The 25,021-nt window shown below is 54.7% G+C and overlaps 1 protein-coding gene across 1 annotated transcript; it reads left to right on the forward strand.

Moving 5' to 3' along the window:
- The first annotated feature begins 1,667 nt into the window (after nt 1-1,667).
- Nucleotides 1,668-21,701, forward strand: LAMC2 (laminin subunit gamma 2). The gene is made up of 24 exons (XM_065649121.1): nt 1,668-1,749; nt 5,902-5,907; nt 6,764-6,952; nt 8,989-9,118; nt 10,090-10,188; nt 10,418-10,554; nt 10,944-11,066; nt 11,197-11,386; nt 11,987-12,099; nt 12,409-12,627; nt 13,445-13,624; nt 14,510-14,743; nt 14,940-15,076; nt 15,638-15,791; nt 15,893-16,098; nt 16,375-16,454; nt 16,914-17,051; nt 18,105-18,249; nt 18,762-18,911; nt 19,264-19,378; nt 19,461-19,660; nt 20,253-20,411; nt 20,500-20,599; nt 21,281-21,701. Exons 1-24 carry the CDS (start codon nt 1,668-1,670, stop codon nt 21,529-21,531), a joined length of 3,537 nt encoding a protein of 1,178 aa, XP_065505193.1. The 3' UTR covers nt 21,532-21,701.
- The last annotated feature ends 3,320 nt before the right edge of the window (nt 21,702-25,021 follow it).

The raw sequence follows: 25,021 nt of genomic DNA on the forward strand, positions 1-25,021 counted from the left end.
CCTTGTCGTGAACTAAATTAAGATCCAGCCTGTGAAATTAAAAGGAAACAGCCTGTTTATAAAAGGCAGTTGACTCAATTGGCAGCGGCAGGTAAGCTTGGCGAAGGGAGGTGCCAAGATGTGGGGACTTGGGGCTGTTTGCGCCCATGAGCTCACCAGGAGCCGCGGAGGAAAGCCCTCTGAGTCAGCTCCAGGTGCACCAGTGTCTGGAAGCCGTTGAGCAGTCTAAGAGGCTCAGATGAGGAACTAACCATTAATCACCCTGGGTCTGTCAGCTCCGAAACGAGTGGCACCTCAGCACCGTTGTCTGCGTTGAGTTTCAGTCCCTAATGCAGAAGGTGATCTGGAAGGCGTCTTATACTGGGGACAAATTTATTAGGTGTCTTTGTTCTATCTGAAGGTTCTTACGGACCACTTATCCTGATGCATGCAGGACCAGGAGGACCCCTGCCTCCACGTTTCTCTCTTCCCCTGTGGAAGCAGTCATGTCCTCCTCCCAAAGGTCAGGAGTAAGATGGAACTGGCCTTTAAGTCTTGTGCGGCTTGTTGCCTACACTTGAGACCAAAATGCTGGTGGACCTGGGGCTATGGAGTTCCATCAGTGTCCTCAGGCAAAGCCTTCTCCCCTTGCTGTGCCCTCTCTTCATCCTCTTTCTGGCATAAATAGGATTGAGAGGAAACGGCCTCAAGTTGCACCAGGGGAGGTTGGGGTTGGATCTGGGGAACAATTTCTTCCCCAAAGGGCTGTGGGGCATTGGAACAGGCTGCCCAGGGCAGTGCTGGAGTCACCATCCCTGGAGGGGTTGAATAGAGATGAGGTTCTTAGGGACATGGGGCAGTGCCAGGGGTGGGTTATGGTTGGACTCTATGATCTTGAGGGTCTCTTTCAACCAAAATGATTCTGTGATTCTATAAAAACTGTTGTTCTAGGTCGGGCCAAGGGCCCATCCAACCTCATTTTTTATCTCTGGAGCAAAACCAGAGAACTGTGTGTGATGATTCCCGGCCTCCACCCCATTTCTAGCTCTGAGGATTTCCTGAACCTGACCCTTTCAGGTAAATCCCTGTAGATCTGCTTTCTGAGGCCATGTCCACGCTGCCCTCAGGGCCTTCTTGCCTCCCCAGCAGCCCTTGGCTGTGAGTCCTGCTGCTCACCTCATCTGGCCAGTTTTGAGCCCAGCTTTTGTGGGTTGGTTGCCCAGACCTGGCTGTGAGCCGGCAGCCCCATCCACCCTCCCCAGGCTCCCCGTGAGCTCATCATGCTGCTTCCAGCTCCCGCAAGCCACCGGCGTGCCCGGGCAGCCCCGCTCTGCCCCGCCAGCCCATGGAGGCAGCGGGTGGGATGGAGCTGGGACGGGCAGCAGTGGTGTCCACAGGGGCTGCAGCTACGTTTTATTTTTCCCCCAGGAGCCAGCAGCCCTGTGGGGGTGCAGGCAGGAGGTCCTGGGGTGCGGCACCCCGCGGACGGCGGGTCCCAGCCTGTGCTGCCGGGGCTGGGCTCCCCGCGCCGGGGTGAGTCAGCCCGCGGCACACACGTTCTTCCTGTTGGGAGTGACTCAGGTGGAGCAGCCGATAAAAAACCACCTCCCCCCCCCCAGAAAAAAATAAGTAGCAAGCAGCCGGTCGTGAGCCCCGCTGGCGTCTGCCGGAGCGGGAGCCCCCGAGCCATGGCGGGGTGCTGGCTCCTGGCCCTCAGCTGCCTCGCGGCGTCTCTCCTGCCCGCAGCCCTTGGCACCATCGGAGGAGAAGGTGAGGCTTTGGGAAGGTTGGATGTTCCTGTTTTCACGTGGCTTTGCTCGCAACCCTGCCCTGGTGCCGGTAATGGGGAGCTCCTAGGGTGCCGCAGCACCCTGCGAGGGTGCTCCCCGCTCCCACCTTGGGGATTGAAATTGGACCTGTAGGTGCTCCTCCTCTTACTTCTTCAAGGATTAAATATCCCATGAGCATTTAAACTCTTTTTTTTTTTTTTTTTTTTTTTTACCGGTGTCCCCTTTAAATAACTTATTTACGTGCAATTATTTATTGCTTTCTATATCAAGCCTCACTACATGGGTGGGATTGGGGCGTGAGCATGAGCATCGCCCGGGGAGCGAGGGGCTCATCTGCTGGAAACAAACTGTTCCCCAAGCCTGGGGAAGGGCTAGGAGCACCTGGGATCCAGTTTGCTGTAGCAACACATGTGATATTTGTATTTTATGTGAATCTGTGGGGTTTACGGACTGCTCACGGCCCCACTGCACCTCGTGGGATGTGGCAGTTTTCCCACCATCCGTAGACCGATGGAGAACTTGGAAAATCCAGAGGATCCTCTGGCATATGCAGTTGTAGCGGGGAGTGTGAATCAGGGATGTTTAAATGCGTTCAGCCCAGTGGTAACTCAGTCTCAGGGTTTCAGTCGTACTGGTGCACACTCTGGAGATGGGTGTGTTTGGCCAAAATCCGGTCTTTACATGTATTTTGTAAATACTGACTCATTTCAGGGTTTTTTTTGTCTGCAATACTGGTATTCTGAAATAAACTCACTGGGCTTGAGGTTGATTCTTGATCAGTTTTCCTTTAAGTGCAGTGCAACACAATAGGGAAAAAGTGCTGAGTAAATGGGATTTTTTTTGTTTTTTAAGTGATTTGCTTTACGTGCTACTTGGATAATTATTACAGCAGCCTTAATTGCATGCAGGTTTTAAAATACTGATGCAGATATTCCCCCCCCCACCTCCTGGCAGCATGTGGGCAAACTGCTGCTTTTCCATGGGCTCTCGAACCTGTTTCTGTGCGTGTCTAAAAGCGACAGTGGATAACCAGCCGTGCTCTGATGCTGCAGCAGGCATTTTGGGTTGGTTCGGTGGTGTAACTTAGCCTCTTGTGCTGTTACCCCTCCGGTCCCAGCGCTAGATGTATGCTTGCAAGTAGCACTCGTAATCCCATTTCGCTTGCAAATAAGCTGCTGGAGTCAAATTGGGTTTGGGTACGAGCTGGGGCGCATGTGGTGTGTGCCAGCACGTGGTGGCTGAAGGGATCTCCTGGGGTTCAGGGAAGAGTTGGGGTGTAGAGAGCAGAGGTGTCTAACTTGGGGCCCCAGCAGACACAGGCAGATCTTCCAGCAGTGAGAAAGCGGTGGAGCCGGGTGGTTGGGTAACCCAGGGCTGGGGGGAGCAGATGGGACATCTTTCGGGGTCGCTGTCCCAAAGGCACGGAGCGGGGAATGGAATGGCTTGTGTTGTGGTCGAGGCTTCGTTGCGTGCAAAGCTCCGATCTCTTGGAGCAAGGAGGAGTCTTTGCAGACCGGCTCGTGTACCGAGCTGTCGGATCTGCTCCTCGCAGACCCAGCGCCAACCTCATCTTCTGGGCTTGTGAATTTAAGGTGACAGTTTAAGAGGTCTGAAGCTGCCTGTCTCCTTCTCCAAGCCTTTCTGCCGCGGGGATTTGTCTCAGCATGGCAAACCAGTGTTTTTCATGCCTTGTTTTTTCCGGGTGGGAGTTGGGGGAATGATGTCCTGCTGGATGTGTGCCCTGGACCTCCTTCATCCTGATGTAGCGCTTAAGAAATCCAGCTGCAAACTGCTCCTCTGTGGAGCCTGTTCTCCACAGCTGCCTGAGGAATGGGTGATCTCAGAGCACCTGGATGCAAAAAGGATCCTGTCCTTACTTGGTCCTCATCTCCCCGAGCTCTGGCATGCTCCGTCTCGTTAGCAGCTCCAGTGCCTCATTCTCGGTAAAGATTAACTTGCCTGAGCTCTCGGGTTTCCAGGAGACCAGCGACAGGAACAGCTACACCAGTGAGGTGGTGGCACTAATCTGCAAGGGCATCTGAAACGGCTTCGGATTAGGGTGACCTGAACCTGTGCCAGCTGGAGAGCTGGATCCCAGCGTGCCGCAGCCTCGCGGCAAGGCCTGCGAAAAGGTTTTTGTTCCCCGAGGGAACGGTGCTCATTCCTGTAATTTAGTAACCCAGTAAATCTTCTGGATTACACAGACGCGTGGGTGGAGTTTAACAGCTTCAGAGGGAAGGGATGAGGGGTGGAAAGTAGTGTGGGCAGCAGGCCCAGGGCAGCGACCGTCCTGTGCTGGGCACTGGGGAGGCCAAACCTTGAATCCTGGGGGCAGTTCTGGGCCCCTCATGCCAAGAAAGGCCTTGAGGTGCTGGAGCGAGTTGGGAGAAGGGAACGGAGCTGGTGAGGGGCTGGAGCACAAGGGTGATGGGAGCGGCTGAGGGAGCTGGGGGTTCAGCTGGAGAACAGGAGCTGAGGGGAGACCTTCTGATCTCTGACCTGCCTGAAAGGAGCTTGGAGCCAGGGGGGGTCGGGCTCTGCTCCCCAGGAACAAGCGCCAGGACCAGAGGAAACGGCCTCAAGTTGCGCCAGGGGAGGTTGGGGTTGGATCTGGGGAACAATTTCTTCCCCAAAGGGCTGTGGGGCATTGGAACAGGCTGCCCAGGGCAGTGCTGGAGTCACCATCCCTGGAGGGGCTGGACAGACGGAGATGAGGTTCTTGGGTTAACAGCTGGACTCGCTGATCTTGAGGGTCTCTTCCAACCAAAATGATCCTGCGACTCTATGAAATGACCCCTTCACTTGCACTGTGAAATGACTGCAAATACCTTGAGAAAACCCTGCGCTGCTGCTTTCCATGGGCTGTTTGCATCGCCCCCGCCGCTTGGTCACTGGCGATGTCCACTGAGTCTCCAGATACTTTTTCATACCACAAGAGACACGACTTCTGCACCTGCAGGCCCCTTCCAGCGGGCTGGGGTGGCAGGAGACCTCCAGCCGCTGGGTCTCGCTCTCCTGGCAGCCCGGCTGCAAGGGCAGAACCGCGTTTGCCAGAGCTGGAAAAATCTCCCTCCTTGTTTGCCGGAGCATGAGGTCATCTCCCTCCTTGGCAGCAGCCTCGGCCGCCGCTTGCTGAATGCCATCGTCTGGAATGTGGGTGGTGCTGGGCGCTGCGTGCTCAGGCGGCGAGCGAAGGAGCCTTCGCCCGGAGTCACTGATGAGGAGGACAAGGACCTTGTATCCTTGGGCTAAGCCGTGCCAGAAGAGCGCTGGAAGGAGGAGCCTCCACGTGTCTGAAGTACAACGTGCTGTTTGAGTCCACGCTGCAGGTTTCTGCTTGTGCTTGGGTTTCCTCCAGCTCCCCGTGCTGTTGGAGGTGACCTGAGCTGGGATGGGGACCGCTTTTCATGCCCCAAGGAGGTCAGCACTGAGCAGAGTTTCTTAAAGGGAGGTTGAGGATCCCATGGCAGCGTCAGGGTGGTTTGGAGCAGGTCCTGCAGACCCTGCTTTGTCCCTTAGGGTGTCTCTTTCTCCCGCCTGTCTTTGCCAACCATCATCTCAACCGTGTCTGCTCTCCTCGGTGATGCTGAGGAACTCACCTGAAATTAAGGTCCGCGGGCTTGAATGCCCCAGTACTGACTGCTGGGAGATGAGAGGTGACTTCAAGAGAAGACCTGGGCAAAGCAATGAAGAAGAGTGCTGGTGCACTCATGTCTGATGAGGTGTCTGCTCTCCAGAGGTCCTGTTTGTCCTGCCTGTACTGGGATGCCAAACCTCAAGCCTGTCCTTCCTGGCATCTGTCACACAGCGATGTTGGCAGCCGCAGCTTTTCTTCCTGGGCAGGGTGAGGTGAGATGACCTGTGTAATCCTGCCAAAACCTTTTCTCGATCTCCCTCTTGGCTGGCATATGTCCACCAAGCTCTTCTGATCACAAACCACTTCTCATCACCCCTGTGCTTGGCCGGGAGGACACTTGCACCACAGAACTAGATGGAGGGACCTGGTAGAAGTTGGTTGAGCTTTTCCTCCTGTGCTTGCTCCTGGCCAGAGGCCTGGTGAAACGAAGCATAACCTTAGAGATCTTCCCCTTTTCCCTGAAGTCACCAATAAAGTTCCCCACGCTTTTATCAGGACAAGGTTTGAGGTTGTGTTTACCATCTCTGCCTACTCAAAGACTTCTTTGCGTTGGAAGGCCTCTGAAAGGACAGAGAACATCCATGGGCATGCTGCACTGTGGAACGGGGCTGCTCAGATTGTGGGGTTTGTCCATCCTGAGTTGTGTTGGCAGTGAAACCAGCCATTGCTCCAAAGCTTGAGGATGCTCATGCCAAGAAAGGCCTTGAGGTGCTGGAGCGAGTTGAGAGAAGGGAACGGAGCTGGTGAGGGGCTGGAGCACAAGTGTGATGGGAGCGGCTGAGGGAGCTGGGGGTTCAGCTGGAGAACAGGAGCTGAGGGGAGACCTTCTGATCTCTGACCTGCCTGAAAGGAGCTTGGAGCCAGGGGGGGTCGGGCTCTGCTCCCCAGGAACAAGCGCCAGGACCAGAGGAAACGGCCTCAAGCTGCGCCAGGGGAGGTTGAGGTTGGATCTGGGGACCAATTTCTTCCCCAAAGGGCTGTGGGGCATTGGAACAGGCTGCCCAGGGCAGTGCTGGAGTCACCATCCCTGGAGGGGTTGGACAGATGTGGAGATGTTCTTCAGTACATGGGTTAGTGCCAGAGTTGGGTTAACAGTTGGACTCTATGATCTTGAGGGTCTCTTCCATCCAAAACGATTCTATGATTGTGTGATGTGGGGCGTGGTGTGGACGTTGGTGTGGCATGGAGGTGGCTGGTGGATGCAGGCGTGTGGGGATGGGGCTCGCTCTTAGCAGAGCAAAAAGGGGAGGTTTGCGTCGCCTGGGCTTGTTCCTTGGGCATAATGGTGGGTTTATGGCTTTGTAGCTGGTGTCTTTATCTTGAATCACCACTTGAGATGTCTCTCTCCTCTCCCCAGTGTGCCACTGCAACGGGATGTCCAGGCAGTGCGTCTTCGACTGGCACCTCCTGCGGGAGACGGGGAACGGGTTCCGCTGCCTCGGCTGCCAGGGCAACACGGAGGGTCCCCGCTGCGAGCGCTGCCGGGACGGCTTCTTCCGCCGGCGGGACGGGGACTGCTGCCTGCCCTGCCGCTGCCACCCCCAGGGTACGTGGCTGGAGGGGACGGGGTGGGGACAGCGGGGGCTAAAGCGTCTGTGTGGCCCTCGGCCCTGCGTGGGCCAGGTCGGGCGCTGGGTCCCTGCACCGGACCAGAGCGTTGCAGGAGGAGCGAGTGGGACCACTTTGCTCCAGGTGGGGTTATCCGGGGAGGTGTCAGAGCCCAGTGCTGTGTTGCAGCACTGCAATTTGTAGCAGTTCCTCCTGGGTGCTTCACCATTTGGTGCTGGGTGTTTCGAACCCCGCAGCAGCTCCAGGCTGCGAAACCCACCTGGCCCCCAAAATAATCACAGATTCACAGAATGGTTTGGTTTGGGAGGGACCTTCAAAGCTCATCCAGTCCAATCCCCTGCCATGGACAGGGACATCTTTCCCTAGAACAGGTTGCTCAAAGCCCCATCCAACTTCACCCTGAACACTTCCAGGGACTGGATGCCCACAACTTTTCTGAGTGACCTGTTTTAGTGTCCCACCACTCTCATCGTAAAACATTTCTTCCTTATGTTTAATCTAAACCTCCTCTCTTTCGGTTTAAAACCTTTGACCTTTCTTCTGTCGCTACAGGCCCTGGTAAAAAAATCTGTGTCTTTGCACCATGTCCTCTCCCCAGGCATAGTGCTGTGAACTTAGGAATGATCCTTTTGCCTTTAGGATGCAATTAAAATCCTTTGTGGAGCCCACCTTTCTACACTGAGCCTCTATGAACCTGCTGACCCCCACCAGGGAGCTGCTTGTCTCTCCCAACTCCCATCCTTATGTCAAGGGCAAGGGCCAAACCTCAGTGCAGGGAGCGGCGGCTTTCGCCGGCTTTGTGAGTCAGGCAGATGCCTCCTGGGTGACGCGGCATTTGGCGGGCTCCGCAAAGGCTTTTAATTGCGTCGTAAAAGCAAAAAGAGAATTCCCAAGTTGGCAGCATTGCGTCTCAGGAGGGGAGGTGGTGCAAAGTGCCGTGGCGCTTGGGATGGACAGGAGCCTTCAGCCTCTGCGGCTCCTCCAGCAACTTTTGGGGAGCTTCAAGGCTCTGAAATGGGATTTCTAGCTCTGGGGTGTTTGTTGTGGGTCTTGTGGTGGTTGTACAGTAGATGTGATGGTTCCTTCATCCTCAGCAGGTTTCAGCTTGCTTGGCAAGTAGGCAGCTCATACCTCTTGCACCAAGGTGCTGTAGATACTGAAATGCCTGTTGGTCTTTGTCAATGCAAGAGGATCGCTAGCAGCACCACCTGGACATAAAATGACTGGCAAGGACAGAGCAACAGGCTTTGAAGTGGTGGTGGGGAGGAATATCTCCTTACATGCCCCCCTACTCCAGCAGCAGGACCACTGCCCATGGCTCTGACGTCCTGTCCCTTTGGTACCCACACGTGCAGGGTGGTAGGTCAGAAACTGAGGATCCTGCCATGGTCCTTGACCCCATAAAGTCCTTGTGGTGGCACCAACATCAAATTGTACCAACGTCTGCTAGGAGAGGGTCCAGCGAAGAAGAACTAGGCTAGACATGAGGAAGGAATTTTAGCCCCTGAGGGTGGTGAGAGCCTGGCCCAGGTTGGCCAGAGAGGTGGTGGATGAACCATCCCTGGAGACATCCCAGGCCAGGCTGGACGGGGCTCTGAGCAACCGGAGCTGGTGCAGATGTCCCTGCTCAGGGCAGGGATTGGACTGGATGAGCTTTGAAGGCCCCTTCAACCCAAACTGTTCTATGATTCTGTGATTTTTAACTATTTTTCCACTTGGTTTGTGTGCCCTGGAGTCTGTTTTGTTATTTCTCATGATGTTTGTAGTAGTGAGGAAGCTCCTTGTCCTGAGCATCTGATCAATACCAGCTGGGATTTGTCTCTTGCGTCAGCTGGGGAGGCTGGAGCAGCTTCAACAGCCTGACCTGGTGTCTTAGCGCTGTGCTGGGACCGCAAGGGGGTCCAGGGGCTGGGTTGCTGCTGCGATGATGGTGTGATGATTTGCTCCCCTGTCCCACAGGCAGCATCTCTGGGAGGTGCCCGTTCCAAACCTCTCTTTCCCCTCTTTCCGCAGGCGCCCTCGGCCCGCGGTGCAACAGCGACGGCCGCTGCAGCTGCAAACCCGGCGTGATGGGCGAGAAATGCGACCAGTGCCAGCCGGGCTTCGAGTCCCTCTCTGAGGCTGGGTGCCAGAGGAGCGGGCAGTAAGTGCTGGAGACCATCGGTGGTGTGGGGGCAGCTGGGGGGTCCAGCCTCCAGAGCTCTCCCAGCAGCTCTAAAGAACCCGTGCTGGCCGTAAACACCTCAAGCAGAGGTGGAGGCAGCTTATTTCGTGGCAGCACACTGATAGCCCCAAGCTAACCCTGTTGCTGGTTTGGGAGAGAGAATGCTCGGACGGGGCTGGATCTCCCTTCTGACCCACACAGCTTGCTGTCAGACAATAGCGTCAAAATCGGAGTTTAACCATGCTCCAAGGCGATTGCTTTATTATCCGAATAACAGCAAGCAGACACTGGCCAGGCGGGCCAATGTAAACAATGTAAAATAAAACCTGCCCGTGCGTGGGTCTGCCTGGTGTTCATGCCGTTTACAATGACTGTCCCCGTGCAAAGACGTACGTGCAAAAATCGATCCCTTCCTTTGCACGAAGCCCTGCTTAAACACCTTTTGAAGTATTTCTGGTTTGGTTTCCTCAGCGTTGTGTCCTCTTCTGCCTTGCTTCACCCCAGCATTGCTCCTTCGGGCCCCCCAGCAGGCAAAGGCTGGGAGTGAGGGCTGGCTGCCTGCTGCCATGCCTGGCCTCCTGCCTGAGCCTTCCTGGGGTGTTGCTGCTTGTTGGAGCTCAGCCAGGCTCTGTTAAGCTCAGCCAGGCTCTGTTAAGCTCAGCAGAGCTTTGCTTTGCTCTTGTAGGTTGGGTGTTGCTAAAGAGAGGCACCTGGGGTGGTTGCAAACTGGTGCTTGGGGGTGTCGTGAGGCGGTGGCGTTGGGCATCATCTCAGCCCGGCATCCATACTGCTGGGTTACTCAGAGACATGGCTCTGCTGATTATTTTTCCCTTTCTAGCATGGGACTGGTAGCTGGGCGGGTTCTCTGCTGTCTTGTACAACAGCTGGGGGCACTGAGCTCTCAGCCGAGCTGGAAATGCAGATGGAGGATCCCGTTGTCCCCATTGCAGGAGCCTGCGGTGCGAGTGTGACCCGGCGGGCAGCGCGGGGGGCTGCATCTCCGGCCGCTGTGTCTGCAAGGCGAGCGCTACTGGAGAGCGGTGCGAGAGGTGGGTGGCAGGGGACTTGCTGGACCACTGTGTGCATCTCCTTCATCTCCCTGGCAGCTCCATCGCTGGCAGTTGCACATGCCCATCTTCACCATCCCAGCCCGGGGATGACCTTGAACTGTGGCAATGGCTGCGTTGCACGGCTGCCACTTGAGGGCTTGTTGTGTTTGTTGGCCAGGAAGAGGAGAAAACACACTTAAACATTGTCATCTTCTTACATTTTTCCCAGGTGCAAGAGAAACTTCTATAACCTGGACGCCAGAAACCCTGCGGGATGCTCCCCCTGCTTTTGCTACGGGCACTCGGCTGTGTGTGTCAGTGCGGACAACCACAGCGTCTACAACATCACCTCCACCTTCCAGCAAGGTGAGGCCTGAGCGGGACATCCCTACAGTTACTGGGGGTGTTTGCCATCCCTTCTCTTGGATGTGCTGGAGGAGCCGCCTGGTTTGCAGCCCTGCTGGGTTCCCTGGGTTTTGATGGGTGGGATGGCTTGACCATGGGCAGAAGTAGAGTGCAAGGGTGGGGGAAGCATAGGCTTGCTCCATTATGTCTTTCCTGCCACACGGGAGGAAAACCTCATGCCCAGCCTGGCTTATTTTCAAATATATCAGCACAGGGATATCTGTGCTGGTCCCTCAGAGGTCAAGGGATAGGAAGCTGGAGGTTTTTGGTAAGACACAGCTCCATAAAGACGCTTGGGTCCTGGAAACCCCTTCCCTGTCCCTGCTGACTGCTCCTTGTTGGTGCTCCAGGTTCTGAAGGTTGGCGAGGTGTCCACGAAAGTGGTTCCCCAGCCCAGCTCCAGTGGTCCCCACGCCATCAGGATGCCTTCATAGCAGCAAGGAGACCAGAGCCGATATACTTCGTGGCACCTGGTAGGCTGTGGGATGGGTGAGGGGCAGAGGTGATGGTATTGCCTTTGCTTGGTCCGATCCTGTCATCTGAGCCTTTAGAAGGAAGACAAGATTTTAAGCCTTTAATTTTCTCCTTTCCTTCCCTTTGCAGGGAAATTCCTCGGGAACCAGCAGCTGAGCTACGGCCAGACGCTTTCCTTTGATTACCGCCTGGACCGAGGGGGACGTGAGCCATCTCCGCATGATGTGGTCCTGGAAGGAGATGGCCTGAGGATTACTGCCCCCTTCTTGCCCCAGGGGAAGGTCCTGCCCTGTGGTGTCAGCCAGACGTACACATTCAGGTAAAGGGGGGTGCTGGGGTGTTTGGGGCAGGGTGAGCAAGAAAAGCTGTGGCTTCAAAGAACTCCTGGATTCAGCTGTGGTCCCTTGGAGGTGGTGAATGGTTGCCTGGTTTGGGCTGGATGCATCTCAGATGCTTCTGCCTTGGATGAGGAGCTTACTTTGTGAGAGGGGCGGTGTATAATCTGGCTTGAGGTTGGGCTGGGGACTTTGCTCGGGGTCAGTTGCATGGGTGGAAGGTGTTCCCCAAAGCCTGGAGCTCAAGAGGGAGATGGGCAAGGGCTGCCACTCGATGAGGCCACTCAATGGCCTCACGTTGCACCAGGGGAAGGTTCAGATTGGATATTAGGAAAAAATTCTACCTGGAAAGGGTTGCTGGGCACTAGAACAGGCTGCCCAGGGCAGTGGTGGAGTCACCATCCCTGGAGGGGTTGAACAGATGCAGAGATGAGGTTCTCAGGGACATGGTTTTTTGCCAGTGTTGGGTTATGTTTAGACTTGATGTTCTTAAAGGTCTCTTCCAACCAAAATTATTCTATGATTCTATGATTTTCATCTTGTCTTCTTGAAACTGGTTCTACTTCTCCTCCTCCCACGAGCAGGCTGGACGAGCACCCAAGCAGCAAGTGGAGCCCGAGGCTGAATCACTTGGAATATCACAGGCTGCTGGGAAACCTGACAGCTCTCTGGATCCGAGCCACCTTCGGGGAGTACAGTAAGTGAGGAGAAAGCTTGCAAGCACAAGGGTGGCTTTTCATTACTGGAGATGCCAAGTCTCCAGATGGAGACACCTTTGCTAAAAGTATTAAAAAATAATAATTTTTTAAAGCACTGTAAGATGGGCAAAATTAAATTATGTAGGGATTGAGCAAGATGGCAACAGCTGGGACAGCAAAGGCTTGGCTCCAGTCTGTCTGCCCACGGGTGTTGTAACGAAACATGCAACCTGTGCTGGTCCTGCGTGTGAGGGGCTGGTAGGTGGAGCTGCTGTCACCCATGGGTGACGAGCCATATCTCCCTCCAGGCACCGGCTACATCGACAACGTCACCCTGGTGTCGGCACAGCCCAGGGCCGGTGTCCCCGCTCCATGGGTGGAGCAATGCGAGTGCCCAGTGGGATACGGGGGCCAGTTCTGTGAGATGTGTGCCCCTGGCTACCGCAGAGACGCCCCTGGCATGGGACCCTTCAGCATCTGTGTGCCCTGCAATTGCCAGGGGGGAGGAATTTGTGATCCTGACACCGGTAAGAGAAGCCACTGCCATGTTGTGCTCGTAGGGCGTGTGGGATCGCCTGCGTCCAGAATGTTTGGCTATAGCGGGGTGTGGGGAGCACCGAGCGGGGCAAGATCCCTGGTTTGTGGGGGCTGGAGTGCAGGGAACATCATGGGTAAAACTTCCTGAAGCCTAGAAATTCTGCGGCCAAAAATACAGGAAAGATGCATTGGGATCAAATCTGGCTTAGGTGATGTTCATTGGAGAGAGAAAAAACATCTCCTGCTGCTTGGATAGCATTAAAAATCTTTTCTTCTGACCTTCTGTTTTAAAAGTAAGCGTGGTGTCTGTAGATATCAATGATGTAAACATTTTACTACACATTTTGTTAAAATAGCCTGCAGTGTTGCCATATAAAGCCAAAGTAATGCAAAGTTAAGCTGTCACTGTTTTCTAAATCTGAATTGGAATTAAATTTCCAAGTATCTGAGTGTTGATCAGAAGGGACAGAAGGCAATATGTGGCTCCTCGGGAGCTATAGGAGCTATGAAAAATGAGATGCAGCCACCTTTGAGTGGTGATGGCCATCCTCTGTGCCATGGGATGGGCTTCTCTGTGGTGTCCCGTTGCAGGAGCAGGGCATGGTCCTTCCCGCATGGTGACGGACTGATGGGCAGAGGAACGGAAAGAGTATGGGCAGGCGTGGGGATCACGAGGGGTCTGGTGGGTGATGCTGGACCACGGGGGCTTGCGATGCAGTGGGTGGCGTGGCCAGGAGGTGGGGTGGTGGAGGTTGTCCCACCCAGGGAGAGAGCAAACTGTCCTAAGCCTTTTCCTTCCTCCTCCAGGCGAATGCTACTCGGGAGACGAAAACGTGGGCAATAGCATTGGCTGCCCCTTCGGCTTCTACCGAGACCCCCGGCAGACACACAGTTGCAGGGCATGTCCCTGCGGCAACGGCCAAGGCTGCTCGGTGGTGCCGGGCAGCGAGGAGATCATCTGTGACCACTGTCCTCCTGGAGCTGCTGGTAATGTCCTTGTCCAGGTCACTTCTGCTCTGCCTGTCCCTGGAGTTCCCACCTGCTTTTTGGGGAGATGCAGGATGCTCAGAGCTGGGTGGATCATCCCATCTTCTCAGCCCAGCTCACCTGCCTGCAACAGAGTGCTTCAGCCCCAAGGGCTGTGCAAATACGCGTTGCCCTGCCTCGGGAGAGGTTCTCATCTAAACAGATAATGTGGATGGAAAAAGGATGGGTGAGGAGGGAGTGGACTAGAAAAACGGGGGGAAAAAATAAAACAAAGCACACAAAAAAACCCCAAAAGAACAAACCAAACAAACAACCCCACCCCCCAAATAGGATATGACTTGTATGAGGTCAGTTGTTGCACCTGCCTTTTGAGATCCTGCCCATGTGTTGGCCGTGGTGGTGAGGGGAGTGGAGATGCTGTTGTGCCAGCCCTGATGGGGCCGATCGCCCCCGTTTCTGTGGGGCAGAGGGAGCAAGGTGGCCTCCGCTTTTCAAGCAATAGCGTGAACTTCAGCGACTTAAGTCACTTGTTTTGTTCAGGCTGGAGAACAGGAGACTGAGGGGAGACCTCATGGCGGCTCCAGCTTCCTCACAAGGGCAGGAGGAGGGGCAGGCACTGAGCTCTTCTCTCAGGTGACTAATCATAGAACCTGAGGGAATGGCAGGATGATGTATGTGCCAGGGGAGGTTTAGCTTGGACGTTAGGAAAAGATTCTTCACCCAGAGGGTGTCAGTGTTCAAGAAGCAATTGGACAACACCCTCAGACACATGGTGTGAATTTTGGTGTTGTTCTGTGCAGGGAAAGGAGTTAGACTTGGTGATCCTTGTGGGTCCCTTCGAACTCGGGACATTCTGTGAAATTCTCCCCATCCCTCTTTTCCCAGGGACCAACTGTGAGTACTGTGCCGATGGCTATTTTGGGGACCCAGCAGCTTCCCAGCCCTGCCAGCCATGCCAGTGCAACGGCAACGTGGAGCCCAACGCCGTGGGCAACTGCGACCGCCAGACGGGCCAGTGCCTCAAGTGCATCTACAACACCGCTGGCTTCTACTGCGACCGCTGCAAAGACGGCTTCTTCGGGAACCCCCTGGCCCCTGACCCTGCCGACAAGTGCCGAGGTGAGAGCTGGGCTCTGTCTTGAGCTGGAGATGGCTTGAGAAGAAGCAGGATGCCGGAAAGTGGGAGCAGAGAGTAGGAACCAGAGCGTAGGGCTAAACGGTGGGAGGAAAGCAGGGGGAGAGGGTGGGTGGAAGGATGTGTTGAGACATGAGGTGGGGACAGGCTCCTTTGAACCTGTGCTGCTCCTACACACAGCTTGTGCCTGTGACTCGGCCGGGGCCGAGCCCCTGAAGTGTGGGAGCGATGGGAGCTGCATCTGCAAGCCCGGCTTCCAGGGTCCCCGCTGCGAGGAGAGTGAGTGCCCAGCTTGCTACGGGCAGGTGAAGGAGCAGGTGAGCATCTGTGCCAGCCCCGGGGCCACTGAGCAGCAAGGGGTGCAGCAACACGCTGACCCTCACACGTCATTCACGATGAGAGGAAATAGCCTCAGGCTGCACCAGGGGAGGTTCAGATTGGATACTGGAAACAATTTCTTCCTGGAAAGGGTTGTCAGGCATTGGAACAGGCTGCCCAGAGCAGTGGTGGAGTCACCGTCCCTGGAGGGGCTGAACAGACGGAGATGAGGTTCTCAGGGACATGGGGCAGTGCCAGGGGTGGGTTAATGGTTGGACTCGCTGATCTTGAGGGTCTCTTCCAACTAAAATGATTCTATGATCTTCTGGTGCAAGTGAAGAGTGATTTTGCAGGCTGCACCTGAACTTTGGGGCTGTACTCAATTTAACTGATAAAAAAAGCCATGACCTGGAGCTGCAGGCCCACTGTGCCCTATCCAGAAATGATCCTTGCTTTCCTCTCTGTTCTCTGTCCGGACTGCAGACCTGGTTCCCACCCTGGTCTTTCCACCGTGGGTTTTCTGTCCCACTGGCTGATGGCCTGATCTGCTGTGGTTGCAGGTGGAGCTGTACCTGCAGCAGCTGGCGGAGCTGGAGCTGATGTTCTCAGAGGTACAAGCTGGTAGTGGGGCTGGGAGCCAGGAGCTGGAGGGAAGGATGCAGCTGGCTGAGGAGATGCTGCGGACCATCCTCGGAGAAGCGCTGAGCCTACAAGGTACCACCCACTCTGTGCTGTAGTAGGGGAGGGTTTTCCTCGGTGATAATTTTTGTTTTGTTTTGTTTTTCTCTTCAACCTCTCTCTTTCCTTCTCAACAGCCTCTGACAGGTCTCTAGAAAGCCGCCTGGCCATGATGAAGGGGCAAGGGTCCAGCTCCCAGGGCCGCTTGGATGAGATGAAGGCAACAGTGGAGAGGCTGAGGTCCCTGGGGAGCCGGTACGAGAGGCAGGTGCAGGACACTCGGCGGCTACTGGAGAGAGCCCGGCTGGACCTGGACCGCAGTGGAGCTGCTCTGCGTTGGGTGGTAAGAGCATCCTCCTGCAATGTGCTCCTAGTCTAGCCCAGGGCTGAAAAAAATCCATGGAGAAAGCAAGAATTTAACATGCTCCAGTTATTATGTCTGTTTTGTGAGTGCAGAAGACATTCTGGTGGCCCTTTCTGTAGCGCTGCAACTTGGAGAGGTGCTGGTGGGTGTCTCTGAGGGGCTGTGGAGGTTTAATGTGCTGCAGTTGCCTCTTTTGCGGCTGAAGTGGATGGAGGGCAGGGAAGAGCACTCACGCCTCTCTTCCTTCCTCCTCAGACCGTTCCTGTTTCAAACCTTCCCGGGGGCTCGAATCAGTTCTCGATGCTGGCTCAGGAGGCTCAGAGCCTGGCTGACAGGTGAGTCCCTCCCGCTGTTGGCCGAGAGAGAGGGGAAGGGGATTGAAATCCTGCTGGGTGCCCAGAAGGTCCCTTTTTGGGGGCCCCCAGGCTACAGCTGCCCCAAACTCTGTGCCAGGCCTGGAGCAGGGGAAGATGTGACTGCTGAGCTGGTTTCGCTGCACTATAGAGCTGTCCTCGGTTGCCATTGAGGGTGGTGTTTGGTGTATTTTGGAACTATCTTTGGGGTCAGGGTTTGTCCCGAGGATGGCCAGTTGGAACAGGCAGCATCTGCCTCCCGCCTGGTGCTCTTCTGCCCTTGAGAGATGCAGGAGGGACATCAAGGTGTGTGTCACCTTCTCAAATATGTTTTGTTTCCCAAGAGGGTCCAATCCAGCATCACTGAACACAGCAGGGAAATTGATGGAGGAACCTGGAGTGGGAAACGTTTCTCATGAGCCCCCACACTGTGTTTTGCAGCCACCTACAAGCCGCCAACACCATCAAGGAAGCCGCCAAGGCAGCGCGGGAGGACGCACGACAGGCGCTGGAGCTGGTGCGTGCAGCTGCTGGCGGAGAAACGGCCACCTCCGGGTCCCTGCAAGGGCTGCTTGGCAAGTGAGTCATGGCTGCTGTCACCTACGTGGTGTGGGGGGATGTGGGAGGGATGAGGGGAGCGACCAAGTGTCTGTGCCACCCCTCTGGCTTCCTCAGCAGGGCTGCAGGAAGGTGCAGTTGGAGGCAGGGCAAGCAGGGACTTGGTTAGACTTTGGTCACTGGCATGTCTGAGTGGTGGAGATGGAAGGTTGGTGGCTCCGTGGAGCATCTGGATGAGGAGAATAGATAGGACAAGAGGAAATGGCCTCAAGTTGCACCAGGGGAGTTTGAGGTTGGATCTTGGGAACGATTTCTTCCTGGGAAGGGCTGTGGGGCATTGGAACAGGCTGCCCAGGGCAGTGGTGGAGCCACCATCCCTGGAGGGGTTGGACAGACGGAGATGAAGTTCTCAGGGACATGGGGTAGTGCCAGGGTTGGTTTAATGGTTGAACTTTATGATCCTGAGGGTCTTTTCCAACCAAAATGACTCTATGACTCTATCTGCTTCCCACCTCATGGACTGTGATGCTCCCCCAAAGCTGGGGAAGGGGTTTAGTGCCATGTGTGTGAAGAGGCTTCCAGGGGCAACTCTGTGCCTGCTTTCAAATCTGGGCTGGGTTTAACCCAAGGATAGATTTAACTTCATGTTGTCTGGTCATGGTGGTGCCTCTCCAGAGCCCACCACGGTGCTGGGACTTTGCACACCACTGGTGGGGTGTGAGCAATGACCCCCAATGAAGTTCAGGAACTGAATGGGGACATGCAGGAGGAAACATCCCATGGTAGGACAGGGATTAGCAGAGCCACTGAAGAGCCTGGGAGGGTTCAACTGGTACGAAACACATCTGGATGTTGGAGCATGAGCAAGGAGCCAGCAGATGCCCTGCTTGGCAGAGGGGCTGTGATGCGGGACATGTTTGCAATTAGCTTGGCCAGCATGATAAACCTGTGTGGGACCCTGGAGAGGACTTGGGGAGCATGAACAAGTCAATGTAGGAGGCAGCATTAATGCTTGGGGAGAGGGGTGTTGGCAGCTTGGCTGGTACCGTGCTCTTCAACCTCACATCCGTGCAGGTATGAGGAGCTGAAGTCGCTGGCTGGAGGCCTGAAGGCCGAAGTTGATGAGATGGCCTCCGAGGCAGACAAGGCTTATCAGGGCAGCCTGGTGCTCCTCAACTCCCTGTCCCACTTGACGAAGACAGACATTGGCTCCTTTGAGGTGAGGGCTTTGTGCCTGTGGGACCAGGAGATCCCCCTTCGCTCTCCCCTGCACTCCCTGCTGCAGCTCAGCCCTTCCCAGGGCTCTGTCTCCATGGGGGAGCCATTGGAGATGCATCTTCCCACCCTTTTGCCCTCATTGCTGGCTGTGGCACAAGGAGCAAGAGACAACTATCCATCGCTCGGGACACCTGTGGTTCCTGGGTAGATGAGAAAATCCTATGACAGATGGGATATGATAGATAGATTTGATAGAATCACAGAATAGTTTGGGGTGGAAGGGACCTTCAAAGCTCTTCCAGTCCAACACCTGCCATGAGCAGGGACATCTTCACCAGCTCAGGTTGCTCAGAGCCCCGTCCAGCCTGGCCTGGGGTGTCTCCAGGGATGGGGCATCCACCACCTCTCTGGGCAACCTGGGCCAGTGTCTCACCATCCTCATTGTAAAAAATTCCTTCCTCGTGTCCAGCCTGATGCTGGGACTCAAGCAGTCATCGCATCTCTGTGTTTCAGGGGGAGGCAACGCAGCTGAAGCAGGACGCCACTGCTCTCCTGACCCTGGTGGACACCTACATGGCCCAGTACCGGCAGCTCCAGGCCCGCACGGGGCGCTGGGAGGAGGAAATCAAGCAGCTGCTGCAGAGGGGAGAGGGCAAGAGAGCGGTAAGAGGTTGGCTGGGGGGGCTGTGGCTTGAGTCATCATTGTGAGCTGGAGCCCCGGTGGAATGTTCATGGCACCACTGCTACTACGTGCTGTTCTGGCCTGATCGCCTTCCTGAGAGATACAACCCCTTGGGGTTGGTCTTCTGGGGCCGGTGGGACATCTCACCGTGTGTGCAGAGCTGCTGGTGCAGGGTCTCGCCAGCACAGCTCCGCCATGTGAGGCAGGTTGAAGACCTGCTCCTGGAAAGATTAGAGCTCAGGTGACTCACGACGGCTGGAGCTGGGTGAGAGACTGTCTGATGCTCCTGACCATGTCCTTTATCTGCCTGTTGTGTCCCTTTGGCCTGCACAGACGCTGACGCAACTGCTGTCCCGAGCCAACCTCGCCAGGAGCACAGCCCTGCAAGCCATGAGTGCTGGCAATGCGACCTTCTACGAGGTGGAACAGATCCTGAAGAGCCTCCGGGGTAATGTCCTAGAAACCTTCCTTTCCCCTCCCTTGTGGGACCTCACAAAGGCAGCGCAGCATTCCACATGCGTTTCTTTCAGAGTTTAACCTGCAAGCAGATGACAAGAGAAGGGAAGCTGAAGACGCCATGAGGAGGCTACCGATCATCAGCAGCATGGTTGCAAGTGCCAGGGAGAAGACAGACCGAGCTGAAGCGATCCTGGGCAGCGCCGCTTCCAAATCCAAGGCGGCCAGCAGCACGGCAGGGGAAGCGAAGGAGATCTCCATGGGGATCCAACAGGTGAGGGCAAGCCCTGCTGCTATTGCTGGCAGAAAAGGGTTTGGAAGGGAAAACCAGGGAAGAAGAGGAGATGATTGGCAACTCCTAAGGGTCTCTTCATGGTGGACCTGATGCATTGACTTTTGGGCCTGACGCGTTGACTTTTTGGCTGATGTTTGTCTATAGTGAATCCTGCAGAGAGTTGGCTGTAGGTGAGTGGATGCATGGGGATCTCAGCAGGCACGTTTATCCCATGAGGATCTCTGCAGCATATCTCTGAAGCCACCTGTTGGTGACCAAGGGGATTTTTCACTGCCACACTGAGTTCGTGGCAGGCTTGTGAGCTCCTGGACTTGGTGTTGGTGGGTTCAGCTACCAGAATGTGTGTTGTAGTAACCAAGGAGTTTGCTGGTGTCTGCAGGAGGGGTTGAGTTATAATCATAGAAACAACTCTCTGGATCAACTGGTGGGAGCATGTGAAGGATGCAGGAAAACCTGCAATAATTTTGAGTCCCTGCGGAAGAAACCAGTTTCCACCAGCTGCATGCCCCAGTGCACCCAGATAAATTTCAGCTGTGCTCTGCCCCTCTGAAAGTGCCTTTGCCTTCCCTAGGAAATCACACGGCTGAGGGTGGAAGCCAACAAGACGGCCGACGGTGTCCTCGCTCTGGAGAAGGTGGTGGCCACCCTGCAGCACGAGGCCAAGGAAGTGGATGGTGAATTTGAGAGGAAGCTCTCAGAGGTTGAGATGGATGCCACTGTGATACAGACGGTAGGTTCCCATCTCCCTCACCTTGCCCCTTTCCCTGTTGACGTTTGGGCAAGACTTTGCCTTACAGCTGCCACCTTGCTTTCTTCAGACAGCTCAAGAAGCTCAGAGGGTCCATGCCAAGGCTGGCCAGGCAGGGGTGGCTGTGCAGGAGACATTGAGCGCCATGGAAGAGCTGCTGCGTCTGATGAGTAGGTTTTGCACTGCTGCTGAAGGGCATGGGTGCAGACATGTCCCTGTTGAGGTCTAGGCGGGGTGCCAGGAGCTGTGCGAGAAGCTGCCTCAGTTTTGGGCCCCTCGGGACAAGAAAGACCTTGAGGTGCTGGAGCAAAGAAGGGAACAGAGCTGGTGAGGGGTCAGGAGCACAAGTGTGATGGGAGCAGCTGAGGGACCTGGGGGGTTCAGCCTGGAGAACAGGAGCTGAGGGGAGACCTTCTGATCTCTGACCTGCCTGAAAGGAGGTCATAGCATGGAGGGTGTTGGTCTCTTCTCCCAAGTACCAAGTGATAGGACAAGAGGAAATGGCCTCAAGTTGCACCAGGGGAGGTTTAGATTGGATATTGGGAACAATTTCTTCCTGGAAAGGGTTGTCAGGCATTGGAACAGGCTGCCCAGGGCAGTGGTGGAATCACCATCCCTGGAGGGGTTGGACAGATGCAGAGATGAGGTTCTCAGGGACATGGTTTGTTGCCAGTGTTGGGTTAACAGTTGGACTTGATGATCTTGAGGGTGTCTTCCAAACCAAAATGATTCTTTGGTTCTGTGATGCCTGTAAACAGGCTGGGCAGCAGGATGGAGAAAGTATCTAGAAAGATCTAGTCCTCAGCCCTCATCCATGGTTCCCTCTGCCTTGTTTTCCTCCTGTGTGACAGACCAGCCTGGTGCCGTGGACGAGGAGGGCCTAAAACAGCTCGAGATTAATTTCAGCAAAGCCAAAACCAGAAGCAACCAACTGAAAGATGAGCTGTTGGAGCTGGAGCAGACAGCCGCGCTGCAGAAGACCCGGGTGCGGACACTGGAGAGCAGGATTGATGAGATCCTGGCAGATATTAAGAACCTGGAGGATATCCAGAGGAGTCTTCCTCCGGGCTGTTACAACACAAAAGCCATTGAACTGCCGTGAGCGAGCTCTAGAAAGGCTGCAGCAACTCCCAGGCTGTGAAGGCAGGAGAGCCTGGTCCAGCTGCCCTCCGCAGACCCAGCAGGACCGGCTGCATTTGGTTGTGTTGAACTGATCCTCTACCCTCAAGCTCAGCGTGGCTGCTGAAGTTCACATTGTCATGCCAGCCCTGGAGAGTCCCTGATTTTTACAAAGTGGTCCGTCCCTCCGTCATGCGAGGAAGGAGACGCCTGGTTGTGTGAAGGTGCTACTGGCTGAAGAACAGCCCGTTCCTACATTCCTCTGAGGTGCAGGTGGGGGTTGCTTGGTGTCAACCTTGGGAGTTTGCACATTTCAGAGCCTGAAGTTCAGGCCTGAGAGGTTCTCCACCCTCTGTGGATCCTCTCTCCTGGTCTGGCACACACAGAAGGACTAGAGTCTCTGTCCTTACTTTTGACACTGCCACCACTGCTTCCTCCTCGTGTTCTCCATGGGGTCTTCCTCACATTTCATAAAGCTGCAGGTCTTCCACAGTGCTTCTTGGTGAGGTCATTACCATTTTGCTAAAGGAAAAAAAAAAACTTGCCAGCTGCCTTTGAGCTTGGTGATGTGCTGGATGGAGGAAGATGGAGATCCCAGACTAGCAGGTTGGCAGAGGAGAGAACTTCTGGGGCTCCTGAAGTGGAAAGTCTTTCATGTTCCCTTCGGCCAGTAGAAGACGACCTCTTTTCTCCTGCACTTCTTTTCAAGTCCCAACGCCCTTGAGGGATGGCTTTCTTGTCAAAGCTCCTCCTGGGCAAGCACAGGTCTCCCTACCATCCCCTCACATGCTCCAGCACAACCTTTCCTTCCAAGCCTGGCCAGTTTGGTACCAGGCAGCATCCTGGGTGTCCCATAGCCCAGGAGAAGGTGGTGTCCCCTCTGCACAAGCACCTGGGACCCTGCAGACCTTGTCACAGGAATGGGGGTTTCTCCAGGGGTCTACAGCCACAAGCTCTCACATCTGAGAGCCCGGTCCCATTCTGCTGGAGAGCCACTGCTCCAATTTGATTCACTTAAAAATATTGACGATGTCTTGAACGTCTTTCCGCCTCTGGTTTGGTGCTGCCTGTTCCCCCCCTCCATCCATCCCTTCCTCCTGCCTGGTGTTGGATATTTCTCAGAGGCTCAGAGAGGGCTTCCCGCTCTACATCTGAGCAGAGCTTGGAGGAGATGAAGACTACAGTGCTCCCTTCACCCACCCATGGCCTTTCTGTGGGCCCAGCTCCATTCTGGCACTGCTCCCAGCTCCCGTTAGGTGTCATTTCAGGGAAAAAAGAAGAGCTAGCAGGTGCTAGAAGTCAACTCCGCTGAAGCCCCCTGACCTGCGTGGTGGTGAAAGAAGATGTCCTGGATGGAAAGGGACACTGTGGGGGACATGCTCACCCCTCTGGCTCTCTGACAAAGCAGCACCCATGCTTTTGCTTGTTAAGGATATACCAAGTACTATGTCTGCCTTATAATTTTATTTAAGCGAGATGCATTCTTGCCTCTGGTACGTCTTCCTTCTCCCGTTGTGCAGCATAGGGACAGGTATTATGGACAAGGCTTGATTTTTCCACAAGTTGGGAGTTTTTCGAAAGGGAGGAGGTCAATAAATAATTAATATTTTTGGCTGGATCTTGCCTACTGGTTTATTTTCTCTAGCTCCCTGTTTCGGGTAAGTTTGGCTATCGGTTCTCCCAGCAGTGCAGCCGCCTGCGTTCTTCATGCTGAATTCAGTCTTGGGGCTGTTTTGAAATGACACCAATAACATCTTTCTTCTGTTTTGTTTTGTTTATTACATAATTTAAACATTTTGCTGATAAAGTTTTTTTTTTGTCAATGACCATTTTTTTTTCCATATAGCAACAGAAGAAAAAAAAAATTAGTCTCCAAAACTTTTGACAAAGGTGAAATCGGCGGCATGGCAATTTCAACCCCTTTCCCTCCCCCCATCTATTATTTTTTTTTTCCCAAAAAGCGTTTGAAGTTCATTTCTCTTTTCAGCAAATTGCACTGTTTAAAAGTTGAGGTTCAAAGACCAAAACCCACAAGCATCTTCCCACCCGTCCCCTGCGCCCTGGAAATCCTGGTCCTCGCTTCCCCAGCGGTCACATGGATCTTCAGGGATTATTATTTTTTTGTTTCACATACCAAACCAGTCCCAGAGCTGAATGACCTGTTACAAACCCCCCGACCTGTTACGTCCCACCCCCCCATACTGTGACCTTTACTGTGAGCAGATACACAAAGGCGCAGGTAAGACCGATTATACTCATCATCCCTACCACAAGGCTACATCTCTAAGGTGCGCTGTCCTAACTGCGGTGGGGTGGGACACCGGCTGGCTCCCTGTGCGTCCCACCTCGCGTTCCTGAGGGAAGGAGGGAGGATCTGAGATGGCTTTGGGATGCACCCCTTCTCCATCTCCTTTGTTTTATTTCCTCTTGTCTTTTCCTCAGTTCAAACCCACTGTCCTTCCACCCCCTCCAAGGAGGAGTTGCTCCCCCAGGAGGTTAAATTCCCTCTCTATGTGTGTATGTTTTGGAGGCTGGTTGCTACCATAGCTTTTTCTCCTCTGGCTGGGACCTAAGAAACATAGGAGATAGGAGAAATTCAGGCTAGACATGAGGAAGAATTTTTTTTACACTGAGGGTGGTGAGAGCCTGGCCCAGGTTGGCCAGAGAGGTGGTGGATGCTCCATCCCTGGAGACATCCCGGACCAGGTTGGACGGGGCTCTGAGCAACCCGAGCTGGGTGAAGATGTCCCCATGGCAGGTGCTTGGACTAGAAGAGCTTTGGAGGTCCCTTCCAACCCAAAATATTCTGTGATTTTATGATTCTATGTCTGGCAAGGAGAAGAAGCTGCTGTGTGAAATAACTTCTGTGCTAGGGTAAAGGGCGGGGAGAGACTGAAAAATGGAACGCACAAGAACAATGGATGGAGTCCAGCTACCTGCTTACATACGTTGGGTATTTCACAGATATGTCCCACCACAGGGATCTGCCCTGTGTGTTAGCTAAGGGAGTGAGTAGGGTGTTGGTGAGCAGCCCAAACTGGGGGACCAGCATCTCATCACTGCACTGGCCTAGGAAAGCCACAAAGCCAGCATGGACAGAAGTTGCGCCTTGGTGGGCGGTTCTAGCCTGAGCCTAGTTAGCCTGGATTTGTGGCAAGCAAGCAGATGTCCAGGAGCTACAGGCAGAAGGGCTAAAAGGTTAGGTGGAGCAAAGGGAGAGGAAAAGGTGAGGAGTAGAGCAGGACTGTACCTTCTCCCTTGCAGCTGTGACCTTTTCTAGGGGCTGTGCAGGGTCCTTGCACCCTAAGGATGCTCAGCAGGACAAGGCTGTGCTTCAGCAACCCTCCCGTCTGCAGGATTTAAATCATTTTCTTTTGCTCCATGTAACCTGCCCTGGTTTTAACGCCAGCATCTCCACTAGGCTCCTTCCCTGGCATCTGGGGGCAGGTCATGGGTGGCAGAGCAGGAGCCTG

Source organism: Caloenas nicobarica, chromosome 20, assembly GCF_036013445.1.
Source record: "Caloenas nicobarica isolate bCalNic1 chromosome 20, bCalNic1.hap1, whole genome shotgun sequence".
In the NCBI taxonomy this organism is placed as follows: Eukaryota; Metazoa; Chordata; class Aves; order Columbiformes; family Columbidae; genus Caloenas; species Caloenas nicobarica.

What these genes read in the sequence shown, in the direction of transcription:
- LAMC2 (XM_065649121.1), top strand. Translation starts at nt 1,668, where the DNA reads ATGGCGGGGTGCTGGCTCCTGGCCCTCAGCTGCCTCGCGGCGTCTCTC. An exon ending in CTGCCGCTGCCACCCCCAGG is followed by an intron (nt 6,953 to 8,988) that starts GTACGTGGCTGG and finishes CTCTTTCCGCAG; the next exon opens with GCGCCCTCGGCCCGCGGTGC. An exon ending in ACTGGAGAGCGGTGCGAGAG is followed by an intron (nt 10,189 to 10,417) that starts GTGGGTGGCAGG and finishes CATTTTTCCCAG; the next exon opens with GTGCAAGAGAAACTTCTATA.